The sequence below is a fragment of the Pelodiscus sinensis genome, chromosome 3, assembly GCF_052426305.1.
Source record: "Pelodiscus sinensis isolate ZL-2025 chromosome 3, ASM5242630v1, whole genome shotgun sequence".
Taxonomy (NCBI): domain Eukaryota; kingdom Metazoa; phylum Chordata; order Testudines; family Trionychidae; genus Pelodiscus; species Pelodiscus sinensis.
The window spans coordinates 190,382,604-190,401,939 of record NC_143054.1 but is presented as its reverse complement, the minus strand read 5'-3'; the positions used below and the strand labels follow the sequence as shown (position 1 = coordinate 190,401,939).

At 42.1% G+C, this 19,336-nt stretch overlaps 1 protein-coding gene across 7 annotated transcripts in view; it reads right to left on the bottom strand.

The window, feature by feature from the left end:
• Positions 1-19,336, bottom strand: part of TASP1 (taspase 1) — a 156,926-nt gene that overhangs the window by 84,878 nt on the left and 52,712 nt on the right. For all 7 annotated transcript variants that reach the window (XM_075925647.2, XM_075925649.2, XM_075925648.2 and 4 more), the window contains 2 exons: positions 10,195-10,314; positions 8,980-9,058 (listed from right to left, as the gene is read on the bottom strand). In XM_075925647.2, the coding sequence (XP_075781762.1) occupies positions 8,980-9,058; positions 10,195-10,314 (199 nt within the window). The remainder of the gene's footprint in view (positions 1-8,979; positions 9,059-10,194; positions 10,315-19,336) is intronic.

Here is a 19,336-nt window from a genome sequence, read left to right as displayed (position 1 = left end):
GCTCTTCTCACCTGGCTCAATCCTCCCTGTGATATATCATTAGGGTGGGCACTAATTATTGATGGGGAGAGGGAGCATTCCAAAATTGTGGTAAGTGGTCAAGGGTTGCACTTTTCTATGGAAGGGGTATGGTGTCTGGGACAGAGGCTGGGTGCAGAAGGAAGCTCGGGGAAGGGACTGGGGTGCAGGAGAGGGTCTGCATGGTCTGAGGGGGAATTTGAGTGAAGGAGGGGTCTGCAGAGCACAAAGCTTCCCCCCTTTTCCCTGCCCGCTCCACCCCTCATGCAGAGACACAGATGGAGCAGCCAGCTGTTCTGAGCCCTGGGGCTGCTGTGGGTCCAGTGGGGTGAGATGCAAGCTGGATTGAAAGGCTTGGTGGGCAGGACCACCCCACTCCCGGCCAAATCTTGCCCAGCCCTGCATTAGAGGTTTGATAGTGACTTCCATATTGACAATTCAATAAACAGTATTCTTCCTTCTGAGTCAGAATTTTACCAACATCCCATTATGACTACCAATCTAAGCTCCCTCTCATTTTATTTGGATAAATTCTTCCTCTTCTGTTCTAAATTTTAGTGGGTGTCACCAGATCTTATGCTGTCAGTCCCAATATGGGAGCATTCTAATGAGAGGTGAAAAAATCTGCAGTTTTTTGTTTGGTTTCCTTGTAAACATTACTAGACAATACTGGAGGATTTACCCACCATTGCTCAGGCCCTTAACTCAATTTTTGTTTTTGTTTTTAAATAAAATGAAAATGTCCATGCTTCATTTGAATCAATGCTCTAGGGTGGGACTGGGGACGAGAGGTTCAGTATGCAGGCTGCCCTGGGGAGAGAAGACTACTGCAGCTCTCTCACAGCAAAGCAGCTGGAGGCCAGGCGAGACGCGCCTCTCCATGGCTGCTGCAGCTCCAGCCAACACAGCCGGGGGAGGAGTGCATGTCTCCCAGCTGAAGCAGGTCCAGGTTAGTCTGCCCCCCGAACTCCCCTGCCAGAGTGAGGAATGAGCAAACTATGCACCTTTCCCTCACTCCCTGACGAAGGGGAACAGCCAGCAATGTTCCTGTATAAATCGGAGCAGAGGGTGGGGGGAGCTTCAGCCCTCCCTGCCTCCCCTAAAGGGCACCTGGGGGAGTAGGAAGCTCAGGGCTGGGGTAGTCCTAGATGGGGATGTAGAGGGTTAGGGGGCACCTCCAGCCAGCCCTTCCCACCTGCCTGGTGATTCTGTCTTTATTCTGTATGGTTTTGATGAGAAGCAATCCCCTTCCAGGCACATCCCATTTCCCTGGCACAACCCAACCCTTATCTAGCTTTAAGTTATGACATGAGAAAACTGTATACCAAATTTGGTGTCCTACTACTTCCCATTTAGGAGGAGCTCTTGAAAAACAGATTGACGAATACACAGACAGACACTCTCTCAAATATATAATAGTTATACCAATCAGTAGATACAATAGCTTTGCCTGGAAAAAGTGCTAGCATTCAGTTGAGGGGGGATATTTAAAAAGCCACAGGCAGTAAATTAGGGGGTGACAAGGCCAGCAGAGAAGGTTTTAGCAGATGAGTGCATTACTATGCTAATGTCTAGAGACTCAATCAAGGATATCCAGAGTCCAATACCTTAACCACAAAAACATCCACTCCCCGTTTTCAGGATGCTTCATTTTGATCTGACAAGGCAGAAGTGGCAGAGGCAAGCCTGGAAGTTATTACCGAACCTTCAATGTCATGCAAGAGAATACTGAGTGAATAAAAAAAACCCTACAAACCCTACTAAAATTTACATTTGTAATCAGGGAAAGAAGCATAGTTGCAACCTTTTTGAGAACAGATGAACAAGTGGAAAGGAAGTACACTGACAGCCATCTTGAGAGGGGCTGAACAAAGAGGAAGCCCAAAGCACTGAGGAGTTAAAAAGTTTATAGAAGCCATATGTCTGGGAAATAAAGAATTTTTTACCCCATCAGAAAAATCTTTTTGCTTTAAAAATAAAGACACCATGAAAAAGTGCAAATATCTCACCTTCACTGTGCAAACTAGACACAGAAAGAGAAATAAATGGTCAGTTCACTAAGGCTAACCTGCTAGGAGAAATTATGAAAATGGAAACAAAAGAAGAGCCTCAAACCAATATTAACAACAATGAAATATGTGAGATTGAAAAGATTACAGTGGAACAGGATTAAATGAGCAAACAGCTCTTGGACTGTAGTCTGAGGATTCCAAATACTTTGAGACAGAAAAAGACAATTAGAACTAGAGACTGAAAGACAGGAATGCAGAAAATCAAGATTAAAGATATCCTGGAGATGAACTGATGGAAGAAATCTCCTTGGAACACTGACTGGTATCTTCCAATATATGCTAAAATTGGGCAGCAAAGCATGCATTTGTATTGCGAACACTCATAGTTTTCCGACTCCCTCTAGGCTGTGGACTCAGATTTGGACCACTGGTGATTCTCAATCAGCCAATAAAAATGTTCCCAAATTTACATTTACAATTTCAGTCCTTAGAACAATAAAAGGAATTGTACCACATAACCACAATTGCTAGGAAAAACAATATTTAAAAAATACCAAACTCAAGTCGGGTTTCCCCTTTAGACTTTCCTTTAAATGGAAAGCCAGAAAGGTCTTTCAAATTCAAAGGAGAGAAACAAATATTTATGGATATCAAATAGACAAATCAGTTCAGGAACATAGAAACTGGACCTACACGTCACCAAACTGGAAAGCAATCAAAAAAGATGCATAATTAAGACAACAGGACTGATGTGAGAAAGATGTAGTAAGTATACAGGCAGTCCCCGGGTTACGTACAAGATAGGGACTGTAGGTTTGTTCTTAAGTTGAATCTGTATGTAAGTCGGAACTGGCGTCCAGATTCAGCCGCTGCTGAAACTGATCAGTTTCAACAGTGGCTGAATCTGGACGCCAGTTCTGACTTACATACAGATTCAACTTAAGAACCCCAGGCATCCCCAAGTCAGCTGCTGCTGAAACTGATCAGCGGCTGATTCCAGGAAGCCCGGGGCAGGGGCTTCCTGTAGTCAGCCACTGGTCATTTTCAGCAGCTGCTGACTAGGGGACACCTGGGGCAGAGCAGCTGGGGTGCTGCTGGGTTGGTCCAGTGGCACCCAGAGCAGCGCTACGGGACCAACCGGCAGCGCCCCAGCTGCTGTACCACAGGCGTCCGGAGCAAAGCCGCGGAGCACGGGGGCAGCGGGACAGCCCAGACACGCCGTGGCTATCCTGCTGCCCTCGGGCTCCGTGGCTTTGCTCTGCTTTGCTCCCCGTCCCCCTGGTCTGCAGACCAGGGGGACGGGGAGCAAAGCGGCGGAACACGCGGGCAGCGGGACAGCCGTGGCTATCCTGCTGCCCTCGGGCTCCGCGGCTTTGCTCTGCTCTGCTCCCCGTCCCCCAGGTCTGCAGACCAAGGGGAGGGGGAGCAGAGTAGAGCAGAGCGGAGGAACGCGCGGCCAGCTGACAGCCCAGACGCATCTGGGCTGTCAGCTGGCCGCGTGATCCGCTCTGCTTCCTCCCCCCCCCCATGGTTTGCAGACCAGGGGGAGGGGGAGCAGAGCGGAGCGGAGCGGAGCGGAGCAGAGCGGCAGAACGCGCGGCCAGCTGACAGCCCAGACGCGTCTGGGCTGTCAGCTGGCTGCGCGTTCCGCCGCTCTGCTCTGCTCCGCTCTGCTCCCCCTCTCCCTGGTCTGCAGAGGGGGGGGGGAGCAGAGCGGAGCGCGCGGCCAGCTGACAGCCCAGACGTCTGGGCTGTCAGCTGGCCCCGCGTTCCGCCGCCGCTTTGCTTCCTCTCCCTGGTCTGCTCTAGACCAGGGAGAGGAAGTGCCCCGTTCGTAACTGCGGATCCGACGTAAGTCGGATCCGCGTAACTCGGGGACTTCCTGTACCAAATATAAAACAAAACTGGAATATGCGTTAAGGAATCATTCTACCGATGATATACAGTTATGAAGGGAAAGTTAAACAGAAACTGGGTTATACAGCACAAAATCACTTCATTTGGCTACAGTACAATTAGTGAGTATATTAAGACTTTGGCTCATAGTATTCAAAGAGCAAAGTTAATAATATAGTGGAAATCCTGCTCTCTCTTTGTGTTGGAAATTAAGAGTTATATAATCTTGAGTTGTACTTTACCCATGATAACTGATCTTTTTCCAATGATTATCAAACATTCAATCACTCTTCTAATGACATGTTATAATATATGCACTTACAATGGACCAAGCTTGTAAATAAACTCCCCTCACCAGCAGCAAACCAGCACACCCTTGGAAGAAGAAAGGAGATCCTGAGTTCTCATAAATAGCATGAATTAGAAAATAATAGTGGAAAGGAACAGAACAGATGTTAAATGCTGCTGACTTTTAACAAAAGAGACCACATTTAATCTATTTATGTAGTTCAATAGATCACTTGATTTCCCAGATGAAGAAAGAAGTCTACAGAAGTGAACCTTTCTAGTCCAGCAGTGGAGTACTGGTAATGCTGCTAGACAAGACTGACCTCCCATGGTCTAGCAAATCTCTGGTTCACCACCGGTCAGGTCCCGAGGGTGCAAGACTAGAGAGATTCAACGTGTACCAGCACAAGCCAACACGGAAAAATTGGCGCTCTGCATTTGTGGGGGAGCCTGGACTACTCTGCCTTGGCAATAAATGGTGATGTTTGCCTTGTCCAAAGTGTGGATTTCTGGCCTGTTTCAAGTCTGGTGCACCAAAGCACGCAGGCAAGGTTTTGTTTTGTATAACAATGCAGATTAAGCATGGTACGCGAGACCACATCAAGAAAAAACAGGACAAGTGGTCTTCTACTAGTACTTCTGTTTCTGATATGCAAAAAAATACAGATGCAGTCATGAAACTGTCAACTACGCACATAGTTTAGGTAACATCCTGGTAACAGGATGTACCCCCAAATAGGGGATTTGGGCTTTTTGAGTATTTTACGTATTACACAATAAGTAATCAATTGGTAAATATTATTAGAACGACCAAGTCTCACTTTGATATAAATTGGGTTTAGTAAGAACTGTCAATGGGAGGGAATGGGCAGGATTGACCCACACGTCCTGCTCAGTAATTAGGCCCTTCACACCGATGGCCCAGTCCGTGGAGTTCTAGTGCGTAGGAAGAAACGGAACCACGACCTTCTGCCTGGCACTGTAGGAGGTGAAATGTAAGTGAATTAGGCTTTATTACTATATATAGTAGATCTTTTATTAATTGCTTTTGCATTGCTTCACGCTTTATTAATTGCTTCAGAATCTATAGTATTTAAGGTTTCAATTGTATAGTAATTGTTTTTAATGCTTGTAAAACTCAAACAACTGAATTAACTGCTTAACGCTTGTAATAAATAAGAAAGTGGTTAAGTAGCCCTGGAGTGTACTGGTTTCCCTTGGATCTAAAATAAATCGAACCACATGACAGTATCTCATAGCAATACTCTGGAATCTCCACATTCACTGCTGTCATGATGTAATTATGGTATGTTTCAAACACAGTATGTCTTGCAACATATATGAAAGGTCATGATCTGCTGAAGCCCATTGCTCTGCCAAAATATGTACATCATTAGGTGCATCGAGTTATGAGATTATGCTGTCTGCCCTATTTCCAAATTACACCCCAAAATCCCATCAAAGGCAAAACTGTAATTGGAGGAGACTCCAACATAACACTACATCCATTAAAGAATAGATCAGCTAGTAAAAACCTATAAGTTCTTAATATGTCAAAAAGAGAGGAAATTTAATACACCAGGGCTGTCTCTACATTGGCATCCCTTTCCGGAAAAGGGATGCTAATGAGACACTTCGGAATTGCAAATCCGCAGGGGATTTAAATATCCCCCACGGCATTTGCATTTACATGGCTGCCGATTTTTTCCTACTTTCAAGTAGGAATAAGGGATCCTTTGGAAAAGGGCTTATTTTCCGGAGAATCGCGTCTACACTGGCGCTTTTCTCCGGCAAAAACCCCGAGCCGGAAAAAAGCGGCAGCCATGTAAATGCAAATGCTGCGGGGGATATTGAAATCCCCCGTGGATTTGCAATTCCGAAGTGTCTCATTAGCATCCCTTTTCCGGAAAGGGATGCCAATGTAGACACAGCCCAAGATTAATAACAACCTGGCTTTACCTTCGTTAGCAGAGATTCAAAGATATCATAGACAAAATATAGGAGGATAACATCAATGACTGAGGTTGTATATGAGATTCGGGGTACATCTACACTGCACTATGAACTCAGGCCTGTGGGACCTGGGCTCATGGACTTGGTATTTGAGCATATACACTACTTTGTAAACCTGGTCTTACAATTGCTGGACCCAGTATCACAGCTTTGTTAACATGTCCATACTGTACTGTGCACACCTTCTGATTTGAGCCTTCAGCTTGAGCTATATCCAGACTGCAAACTGACACTTTGAATCACAGTGGGATTTGGGCTCTGATCTATTCCCCTACCAGGATTTTAGGGCCTAAGTCTTACTGTTTACCAACTAAAAAAAAATAAAAATAAAGAAAATGCCAAAAGAATAGTAAGTTTTAAGGCCTGAGAAACTGAGGAAGAACTCCAGAAGTTCTACAGTTCTTTATGCCTTCAGCTATGACAAGTACATGAGAAAAATTATAGAATATATATTAGAGAGGTTAGCATGCCAGAGTTAACTCAGCAACAGTTAACAGATTGGAAAGACTGAAAGAGAGACAGAAAACTACAAATTTGAGTAAATTAATGCCAACACTGATCCTTGGGACCAGGCAAATTTGCACCAGAGTTTTATCAGGTAAAATCACATTCTGTAGACAAACCACACACAACAATTTTTGCAGAGAGTAACGAAATTCCCAATATAATGAAAAGGGCAGATATCATAATACTAAAGCTACCAAAAGACAAGCTGCTATGGCTCCTTAAAGCTAATCTTGCTTCTTAATATAGACATGAACATATTTTCAAAGTTTCTTGCCAGGATAGAAACGGTCCTTCCTCAGTTAATACAAATTGGTTAAATGGATTCCACATGCAATAAACAACTGAATAATATTAAAACATTAGGATTATTTAATAATACACAGAATAAAAAAAACCCCAAAGGCCTATGATGTTCTTAAGCACAGAAATTACATTTGATAAAGTAGAGTAGCCTTTCCTAAAAAGCAATACTGTTGGAAATGGGTTTTGGAGTCAATATGAAAAAAAAATGGATAAATATGATTCTCCCTTAGATAAAACAGGAGTGAATGTGGGTATATGCCTAAGAATGACAATTATTAAGAGAAACCAAATAAGACTTTCCTCTGTTTGCAATGTTGTTTACTCTCTTTATTTATTCCCTGGTTCAAAATATACGTGATCAGAGCAAATTAAAATGAATAAAATTGAACTTACTGTTGTGCCTTATGAACACGATGTAATACTAATAGTTACCAACCCAGTACAATACTGTATATGGCATACACTTAATGTAATTAATTCATAGGTATACTAATCTATACAATTATATTAAATCCAAAATTAGATAGAAGGATCTATGGTAAGTATTTACGAGTGAATATTTCTCCTAACTTCAAATCAGCTACATAACATTAAGTTTCCTCCCACTATTTTGAAACTGAAAAATTAACTGGATTGGAAAACACTACATTTCTCTTGGCCACATAGCAGCAGTAAATAAGAACTGTTGGTTTAAAAAGTTTTCTATTTCATGTTTTATCAATATGTACACCAAGATGAAGAAGGATACTCAAACAGGAATTATATTAGCATTGGACAAGACATTCCTAAGAGTTGTCATGTCGTGTAGCTGATTTGAATCGTATAGCTCCACACTAGAAGGGGAATTGGCAATACTAAATTTAGTGAAATATTACTGAGAGATGATCTGCATGAAAAACATATCAAAATCCATGTAGGAAGCCTAAGTTGAAACACATCAATAACAAGGAAAGAAACTACAAGAAAGGTTGACCACCAAGATGGTGCAACAAATTATTACTGATGGATCTTAATACAGATAAGAGGGTGAGCAGCCACAAATGGATTGTTTAAGCTGGGCTGAATCTACCCTGTGAGGCTCAGGGCTTGTGTCCCTTTTTTCCCTGCAGTGGCGCAAGCTGGCTCTGTGCTCCAAAGGAAGTGGAGCCTGCAAGGAGTACTTCCCTGCAGCATGCAGAGCCCTACCGAACCATATGTGCCCCCTTGGGAACTGCACCAGGTAAATGCACCCTCACCCAGCCCACTCCTACACCCTTCTTCCTGTCCAGACCCCGCATCCCTACACCCATTCCACTTCCAGGTAGCCTCCTGCCACACACTGAACCCCCTCATTTTTGGCCCTACCCCAAAGCTTGGGAGAACCCACAAAATCCACTACCCCGGACCCCAGAAGAGTTAATCCAGCCTTGGGAGGAAGCCCTAAGCCTTGGTGCCTCCTCAATCCCAGTGGGTCTGGAGCTCTAGGGGAGGGAGGAGAGTGTCTTTTTCCCCTCCTTCTTACTTTGGGGCCATATCTATGAGGGTTTTTTCCTTCTCAGTTGGGGGCCAGGTCAGTGAGGGCTATGATGTTTTTGGGGTGTTGGGGTTTTTTTGCACTTTTCACTGTGTGGCTCCCAACTGGTTTTTCTGTGGTTCAGTGGTCCCCAACCCAAAAAAAGTTCCTCTCTCCTGATTTAAAGATAACGAATACAGACTCTGAATAAGTTTGTCTGAGAAAAGTTTAACTTTTTATCATTCAATTGCACAAACATGTTTATGAAGGCTTTTTAGTAGTCAATGACCCTAAATTCACAGACTTGAAGAATGAAGAACACACTCTCTGGTAATGCTACCACACGAGCCTGAAAATTTTAATTCTCTATAAATTAAATAACTTGCTTTGAATTTTTAATTAAAAGAAAGTTGAACAACTGTTCAAAATATTTACAAAAGTAGCAAATACCTGAAGTACTCACAGCTGTGGAATAAGGGTTATGAACTCCAATATTTTCAGCCCAGCAGCCACATCCATAAAGAGCTGCCTGTGAAGATAAACGGATCTTTTATAAATTCAAATACTTCATTTTTGGAAGAAAGGCAAATTATTACATAGGATAAAGGAATAAGATTAAAAATAGCTATTCTGGTACATTTTGCTACAGCCACCAACAGTCACTCAGTCCTGAAGAGCAGTACCTTGAAGGTGCTCTTATCTCCCTAGGAAGGCATGAAGGGCTTAATCCTGCTGCAATGGCAAAAACTCCATTCATTTCAACAGGAGCTGGAATGGTCCCTATTACCACAGAGTGAAACATAATAGTGCTGGACTGTAGTCCACCATTATTATGCTTTTAAGGGTTCTTCAAAACATATACTTTATGTTTAAAGCATGCATTTTATGTTTAAAACATAAAAAAGCATAAATTATTTTAGCTACACATTTTAAAGAACCCCATTTAAGAACATTTTAAAAATGCTATAGTTAAAGAATCTTAAGTCAGCCCAAAGGAGGGTTATCCATGGAATAATACCAAATAGTTGACTAATCAGTTGTATGTAAACAGTAGAGCGTACTTGACACTTCTCCAGATTGTTAGTCCATGCTGTTAGGAGGCCTATCTCTCGTGTGTGTTTTCTTATTGTATCATATCTTCATCACCGCCCTCAAAAGATACTAGCACAACAAAAGAGTATCATAGAATCTGAATGTGGACACATCATCCTCACATACTGAGCAAAACTTATAGAAATAGTAAATTGATCTAAAAGGTATGAGAGTGGCACTTTTTCTTTTAAGCTTTGTGGGGTATTTAATGAGTGTCAAAAGTGAGATACTAACAGCACTGGTAAAAGCTACGGATACCAAGAACAGGCTCTAGCTTTCTCTGCCAAAGCATGTCAGCTGTGAGTTGCAACACTTCTACTATTTCAGTCATATGTAATAACCAGTAATCATGCCAAATTAGAAGCTGTTTTACAACACTGATAAAGGTTTAATACAAAATTAATTTCCCCATGCAAAGTAATCAAGAACTGAGTCCAGATCTACAGATTTGAATGGTAGGCATCAACTCACTATCGCCTGGTTCTTGTCTAGTTTACAACAAAGTTTATTAAATATGTAAACCATTCTCTGGTAACACTAAGTATTTGTCCCCAGTTGAAAATGCACAATTACCTGACCAACTCTTCCAGGATGCTTCAAAGCTAAGCCTCCACTGGAGACAGCAGCAGCAACGTTTCCTTCTTGGTCAACAACGACTGCACCAACTGTATCCAGTGTTCCTGAGTCATTTTCCTGCAAGACATACAAATAGAAGCAACTACTAAAAACAGTACACTAACAAAGCTAAAATTAAACTATATTTCTTTAGACGTATGCAAAAGCAATGCTCAAAATTTGATGACTAGCAGGTGGTCCAACAAAAAAAATCTTCCTTTACTGCAGTCCACAGTGTACCTGGTCTGTAATGCTGTCAATTTACAGTGAATAGTCACTGCATCAAAGAAAAAGGGAGACTGACTCGTGAGCCACAGTGCTAATAGTTATTAAAAGGGTGTCACTCTCACCAGCTCATTTTATTATTCTAGCACAAAAATGTTTTGACAGTGCCAAAATGAAATTTAAATTCAACATTACCAATTGTGTTGATTTTTTTGTTTTCCTCAAAACTATTTGGAGAACTTCACAAATTCACAAACAGTTTCAGGAATTATGCTAATTTCTTCTATTAACTCATTTACAGCTATTTTGTGTCATCAGCTCCATGGCATAGTTTAAGTTGATATAAAAGCACAATCCTGCACACAATCACTTTGGTGAACAGTCCCAATGAATTCAATTAAGCGGCTCATGTCAGTAAACTTCAGGGGGTATCCAAGTTAGTCTGTTACAGAAAAAACCAACAAATGGTCTGGTAGCACTTTCGTTTATAAAGTGCTACCAGACCTTTTGATGGTTTTTTCCATGTCAGTAAAGTTACCTATGTGTAGGTCTGCAGGATTGTTACCCTATCACCCAATGCTGCTGCTGTTACCCTATTATCAATCTCTTCAGTGATCCCAGTTCCAAAAGCCAACTAATTTAAAAGTTCATTCTGAGGGATCAAAATACATTATGGCTTATTCTGTTAATTTTTACCTCTCCTACAGAAAATAGGTATGATACCTAGTGCTTTAGTTATGTATTTTTGTTTGCATCAATTTTCACATGCCACTGTGATATGAACTCAACACCAGTTCAAGGTGGTATAGTACAGCTCGCCCCCCGCAGCTGGTATTCTGGAGAGAAAAAAACGGAATCTCATGCTTCTTCTACCCAGTAACAAGCAGCTTCTTTCTTCCACACGCTAAGGATGTAAAATGCTGATTAATCAGTTAACTGGTTAAACATTAGCATAACCTATCTTTTAACTAGTTAACCAACTAAGGCAGGGAACTGTTCCAGCCCACAGGGCTACTAGCTGCCCATGGACTGGTAGCTCAATGGGGCCGGAGCAGCCTTCTGCCCTTGGCAGGCACAGGTGGGGGACTGCTCCCAGGGAACCAGTTAACTGTTACCTGGTAAGAGTGATGCTTACCCGGTAACTGGTTAACCACTCACATTATTATTTCTGAACCAGTACCCAAAATTAGCACCAAACACAACCATCTCAAATAACCTGTTAATGCACAGGTGAGCAACCGTCCCTTCTTCTTTGAGGAGTGTCCCTGTGGGTGTGCCACTTTAGGGGACTAGGGAGCAGTGTTTGTGCAAGGAGGAGGGGACTTCACAGTTTGTGTGGACACCACCATTTGTCAGAATTGTTCATCAGAGGCTGAGTGGGTCTCCAACACACAGTGCTTAGTGAAGGTGTGGGCAGATGCCTAGATAGCTGCTTTGCAAATGCCGATTATGGGGTCATTCCTTAGTAAGGCAGTTGAAGCATCCTCCCCTAAACAACAGACACACTGGAAATGTCCGTCAGGGGCCGGGATGGAGAGTCTGCATGTCTGACAGTGTTTTAAGCCTGGGAACCAGGCATGGCCAAGAGACCAGGATGGCCTGCAGAAACTGAGGAGATTGTTGGCTATGCATGTGGGACAGTGGCTCTGAACAGCACATGCCGACTGTCCTGCATGCATAGGCTACCAAAGGCACGACTATCACAAATCTCTGATGAGAGGTCCGGGACACACAGACACATAACGTTGAGTATCCACAGGGACACTCCTCGATGAAGAATTAGAATTCTTCAATTTTTAGTATGTAAATAGTTTACTAACTTAAATGATGGATATAAAAATGACACCTTATGGCTATTATTCCAGTAACTAAGTGAAATGACTCATATGATACACATCAGGTTCCAAGTTTCTAGTGCCTTTTCTTAGGAAACTAAATTTTAAGTCAAAGAGGAATAAAAAAAACCTTTAATTTATTATTAATGTTCCAACTATGTATATTTACTACTGAATGTCACAGCTTAGTGCTAGCAATTGTACATCTCTATCTGGGTGCTTTATAGTAAAGTTGACTAGAGAACGAAAACTCAAGTCACATTACCTTTTGAGCTTTTGAAGCTTAATTTTGTTACAAATTGGAAGGAAACCAAATTGAATTGCTATTTAACCACATCAATTAACAAGTATAAAAAAGAACTATGTCTCTCTGGAATTCAACTTCTTCTGTACTTGCATTAACTCCAGACACAGGAAACAATTCTCCACTATCCCACCAGAAAGCAACACCACAAGACTACAAAGCAACCTTGATCCCAAACAGAGCTGAATATTCAACCATATTACAATACTTTGTCTCTATGGGAAAATAATACAATTTTATGACCTTCTATCTTTCACAAAATACAGCTAAAGAAACAAAGAATTTTCATGTAAAAGGAGTGCTATATATGTTTCAGTTATGTCAAAGCTTAAGTAACCCACCAACAGACAGTCACCATGAGACTGCATAAGTGAACTCCAAAATAATGAACTTAAACTAAAGCAATTTACAAGAAAAACATCATTTCCAATCACATGCTAAGTGATTTCTTTGCACCGAATTTTTCTGGAAGGTTTTGGCCAAAATGATTCAGCTGTAGTTCAAGAATGACTTTACTGTAATTTACCCTTTCACGTGGTACAAAAACCAGGGTCATTCAATGAAATTAATAAGCAGCAGGTTTAATACAAACAAGAGAATATACTTTTCCACATAAATACACATTAACTTGTGGAATTCACTCTCATGGGATGTTGTGATGGCTAAAAGTATAACTGGATTAAAAAATGATCTACATAAGTACATAGTAGATAGGCCTATCAATGGTTATTAGTCAAGACAGTCAGCAACATAACCCTATGCTCATGGTGACTGTCAAAAGCCAGGATCATCACAGAATCATGTGGACACATATTCTGTGCTTGACTAATAAAGGTATAAACAGTAGGAAAATACTTTCAAGTACCTGACCACGATGAAGATGATGAAACTCAGGGACATTATAGAGGCCACACAAAACAGAAAATCCAGTAATAACAAGGAATGTCAACTATCCCCATATTATCTGGGTACACATCACCCCAGGGTAGGCTGCAGAAATGAAATTTCTTAACATAATTAAAACTGCTTCTTGGTTACAGCACTCGCCTGAGTTGTGGAAGACTGATTCTATCACATGCTTTGCCTGATGTTCCTTTGAAGATGAGTAGGTAGTTATGAAGGGCAGCTGGGCAGTCATCTTTCTTTGAAATCTATCCCTTTTCCAGGAGATGGGGGCATTTTCAGAGGATCTATGAAACCCAGCACACTCTGCAGGACTAGAACTCTGGACTGCCCATGATTTCCTAATCCTTTTCTTATCTGTAGGTGAATGTATAGGGATGGTAAAATGAGTCTTTCAGCATTTACTGTCTGAGTTTAACTCCCTGTTCTTCCTTGTCCTGGATTTGAGGGCCACAGAGAAGCTGCACTCTTGGGAGATGTAGGAATTTTCCAATAGACATATTCAGAGTTGTCATTCAAGGTACAGCATCTTGGGAGAAGAGGCAGCATTTGAAGGCTGGTGAGCCAGGCAAGCCTTGTCACAAAAGGACAAGAGAGAAGGGAAAGAAAACCCCAATTCGCTCATTGGTTATTTTACTATTTTATCTCAACCAATACAGAAAAATAGAAAAACTAACATACGCTCAAGGCAGACATGCTAGGATTAGGTCTCAAGAGCACCGAGGGCAGCTCAGTGGAGGAACCCTTATATAGCCTCGGTGTCCAGAACGAAGAGCCAGAGGGCACATGAGTTAAAAGGGGGAACAAAAGTAAACATTTATTCCTGATAATTTTTTGTCCCATAAACCCTGACAGTTGGCCAATCAGCCAGTACTCCATGCCCTGGGCAATAAATCAACTAGTCCACTTCAACAGAAACAGCTCCATTTATGAACACATTTAAGATTAGCTCTCATGCAAAGGAATATAATTTCTCAAACTCTGTATCATCTTATAATTTGCATACACATATAATCTCAAAGATGTGGAGATACATTTTAAGTCAATTCCTAGTTTCTTCAGTCCCTAAATATAGTGAAGTTAAACAGATTTTTAACTTTAAATTAAAAACTCCTATAAAGAAATGCTAAAAAAATAACAGAGAATAGAACTTTTAACTAAGTTACAGAAATGTGAAAAATCAACAAAATATTCCTAGTGTTTCATGTGGGGCTTGTCTAAACAGTCAGTCTACAGCAAACGCACTAGCGATCTGTGTGGATGTCTCTGCACACTGAAGGTATCATTCTATGTTTTGACATACTGCTGTTCGATAGCAAAACTAATCCAGTCAGTGGATTTGTCTTGTTATTATATACAATTACTACTCAGCACTATGGAGGAATACTCTGAAGTTTGAAAACAGAGTTTATGAAGTTTGAACAAAATGCTTTGAAGTTTCTTATTATGTTTTGTAAATAATTCTACTAAAAAACTACATGGTGGTTCTTTGCTGTAAACCTTTACTAGAACAAACATTTCTTATTTGCTAAAAGAACTCTTCTTGGGGCTTGTGAACCAAAGATCACCTACAATTCTTATGTAATAAAAGATAAGTGACCAAATTAGCACATTTAACAGAATTACAGACAAATAAAGGATGGTGTTGGAATTATTTCCATAGTCCAACATCTTCAGAATGGTTCATATAACATTAAAGAGTTTTGAAGCACTTTGTCAAGAAATGCTAAAGTGTTGAACAAATTATTTCAAATAGCACTTCTGTATAAGCACCTATTATGACTGACATATAACTTGAAAAATGAGACCCATTCCACTAGTCAGAAAACAAGCAACTTACAGCAAATCAGCAGTGACTTATCCAGAAACTTTGCTAGCTAGAGGAAGACCTAGAATGCTTTCGTATCTACTACAGTCTGAAAAACATGGCTATGGTAAGTCACAAGAATTAAGTTGATGTGTTGGCTATTTAATTTAAAGTAGTTTAATATTAGCCACTAAAAAAAAAGCACCTGACATTAATAGTGGGTAGAAACCAATGCATTTTACAAACCTGGGTAAGAATAAACATGTATTGTACACAAGACAAATGAGGTATAGAAAGGTCTCTTCCCCAGACTGCAGTGAATGTTAATATTGAGATTAAAGCCAAAGACAAGATTCACAGCTCCACCTAGTATACCATAGTCATTTTCATTATTCTCAGCACAGTTCTAACTTGGTGTTGTGATAGCTGGACTTGTATATACCACAGCTTAAATCAAAGACCAGCACCTGCACCAACTAAAGTTGGAGAATTTTGTCAATGACTAAATCCTAAGATTGCCATATGTTTCAGTGTTTAAATCTTGGAAAGAGCACTCTTCATTAAGTGAATCCATCAGCCTGTGAACAAATGGCACCTAGATAGAGAGAGCCCTTTAGAAGGGTCAGAACTATTTTGTATAGTATGTGCGAATTTGCATATCAAGTCAGGGTTTTTTGCAATGAGGATGTTCCATGGGTTTATAACCAGGAAAACACTACTTTCAGACACTAACAAAGTCATTTTAAAGGGGCATATTTCTTCCCTGTCACGTTTGCTGTCAATTTCTCAGTCCAGAAACGTGTGTGAGTGCGCTAGGGAATGGGCACCAAGCAGTGTTTACTCCACAGCTATTTCTACCAGTGGTTAGGAGCTATAGCAGGGGTGAACTAGAAGCTGCCAGCCATCAAACCACCGGATCCGGTCCACAGTCACCTCACCGGAACCCTTAGGCAGAGAACAGCTCACACTTCAAAAAGCCAGCTGTTCTCTTTTCTGGACCACTGGGGAGGGAGACTTCTCATGCTGTTCCCCCTTTCCCCACCCAGCAAAATCTCTTAGCTCCCATTAGCCAATCTTTCAGTTTCTGGTCAATAGGAGCCAGAATTTTTGCTGGGAACAGGGGCAGTGTAGGAAGCCTTCTCCCTCCCTTCCCTTTCATGCCCGGAGCAAAACCATATGGAGCAGTGAGCAGCCTGCAGCAGACAGTCTGCCTCAAGTTTCTGCTGGTAAGCACCTTCTAGCTAGATCCTGCCTCTGACACCCCAGACCCTCCCTTCCCCAACTTTCTGCCCCCCCCCCCACCCACATACCTAAACACTCTGTACCCTCCTGCACCCATCCCCCCTCCCAGATCTGGCACCCCAAGCTCCTGCCCCAGATCACAATCAATCCCCTCCTACCCTAGGTCACATCCCAAAACCCTGCACCCCAGTCTCCCGTGCTAGGTCACAACTGCCTCCTTCACTGAAACTCCCTCCTAGACCCCATTCTCCCTCCTGTACCCCAATCCCTTACCCCCAATCTCCCTTCTGCATCCAACCTTCATCCCAGACCCTGGAATGCCTCCATTAATATCCTGCATGAGTGCAGCCCTCAACCACTTTCCAAATTCTTGGAGTGCCCTCCCCCCATCAAAAATTATTGCCCACCCCTGAGCTACAGGCTACAGAAGTTGCCTCTTTTCCTCTTCCTCTGTATTCCTCAGTGGGTAGACTCTGCTTTCACATCTGAGCCTTCCATGCACCAGAACAACAGATACTGAAAGAATGGCATAGACTTTTCACCACACTGTCCATCTTTAGCTTTGTGAAAGTTTCAAGCACTGGAGGGAAAGGTGAGAACCCACTCCCAATACATATAGAGAATGGAACAGATTTGTCACACAGATGAAAGACACCTCGGGGAACCTTGCTAAGGGGAGGGGGAAAAAAAGCTCTTTAAGGCTGTATCTTGTAATATGCAAGGGCCACATGAAGGCTCCAATCCTTATATTTTTAGAATTTCACTTTATTGCTTACGCAAGTTCTATTCTCCTTCATACTTCTGAAAAATCCACCCAACAAGAGCATAGAGCTCCAAAATGAAGTGTTAAATGAGTAAAACTATCTAAACAAGACATTTACATGTGTGAACTAGTCCTTTGGGGAAAGCATCAAGGCTGCGAAAAATGTTGTGTCTTAAGGCAGCAGAAAGTCAACTGGTCTTCACGAGACTAGTCAAGCTATCCACTAAGGACTGATTCAATTCCCATTGTAGTCCAAGGAAATCTTTGACAGAATCAGGCCTAAAACGAGTTACTCGGTGTGACGTAGTGGGGGTACTTGCTGGGCTGTGGTGACCCCTGCTGTCTGGAGCAAGACCCAGCAGGGAAAACCTCGCTAGGCAGAGGTAATGCCAAACTTGTTGAACCAGTGGCCAGACACCCCCCATGGAGAGGAACAAAGGAAGGTGGAATGCTGCCCTGACTGGGGGGCAGGGCTGCAAGGGAATTTAGTTAGTTACTGTGGGAGAGCATGGAGGAGAGCCTAGGAGAAGGGGCTGGAGTTTAGGGGCCCAGTCTCCCCCATCTCAAGGGGGCCTGAGGCATCCTAGCCCAGCTCTGTGACCAGACTACATCTGTGCTGTGCTGTATCCTGGAGAGGCAATAAACTTCCTCTATTCCACCGGCTGGTGAAGTCTGTTTGTGCCATTTCGGGGTGCAGGAGACGGGGAACCCCCAACGCGCCGTCACACTCGGTCTGGTCTCAGGGTAATTTTTCTGGAGTATGCTACAGAACTTCCACATCCAATTAACCCATATCCCTTGTATTTAAATAATCCCTCATCACGCACAAGGGAGGCCAGGGACTGACAAATCCCTATTAACCCTAAAGTTGTTTCCTTTAGATCAAGTTTGATGTACATTATAAGCTCTCTCACTGGCCTGCATCCATTTGCATTCTACATACTTCAGCCCTCAGCATTGTCAATCTGGTTTCTTTCACAAGGACTGAATTCACTGACATTTAGAGAAGCGGTGAAATTACTCAATTTACCAGCAACCAGAGTTCTCATATTTGATTACCTCCTCTACCTACCCCTACTGGTCTGTGGGTGCTCCCCATAACTGTTGCCACATGACCCCTGAAATTTCAAATTGCAGGTTGGTAAGCTCATGTGCTAAGCAATGACTTGCCCCACATTACATGAATGACAATACTATGCAGAGACCCCTTCATCCTTTGTAACAGGGAAGTGTGCACAAGCCTGTAAGCAACAGGCAAAGTTCAGATATCAGTGAATAACCCACTTTTCCCCTCTAATTCTTATGTCCTCAGCCTCAGCTTTTTGAAGAGTGAGAATTAATACCTTTATCTAAGGAAGATATGATTTGTCAATGTAGAAGAAATAGGCCTGATTCTTCACTACCTATACAGAAGAAGGGTAAAATTGTTATTCCACTTTGATATACACTATTATAATTGTGTTGGTCCAGTAAAAGATACTACCTCACTCACCTTGGCATTCTAGTTTTGTAGCATTTTGTAGCATGCACTTTAGATGAGAGTACGTGACTAGTAGGCAGTGTCTGGAGATCTAGCTGTCCAAGAAAAGCATCAGCCTCAAATAAAATGCAGATAAATGGTTGGGTTCTTTTAAAAATAGCTTTTGGTTTCACAACTGTCATATCTTTTCAAAAGACGTATGTTTGGCATTAGCTACAGAAAGACTGCCATCCTGTACCATTTGAAAGTCTTCACGAGAGACCAATCCCACAGGTGTGAATTATACAATTAATACTCTTACTGTACACCTAAATATCAAGCAACAGGGAGACATGATGCTGAAGTGACATCAAAGGCTCTGAATTCAAACTAGCAGGTAGGGGGAAGAAAGGAAGGACAAAATGATGGCAGTTTTGTACTAAAGAGCATAAGTAACGTGGGCCAGGTCAATGCTACATGCATGAACTGATGCACATTTACCTACCTGATATTTCAAATTTCACCACCTCCAGGTCCACAAAGCAGTATTCGCAGGAAACGT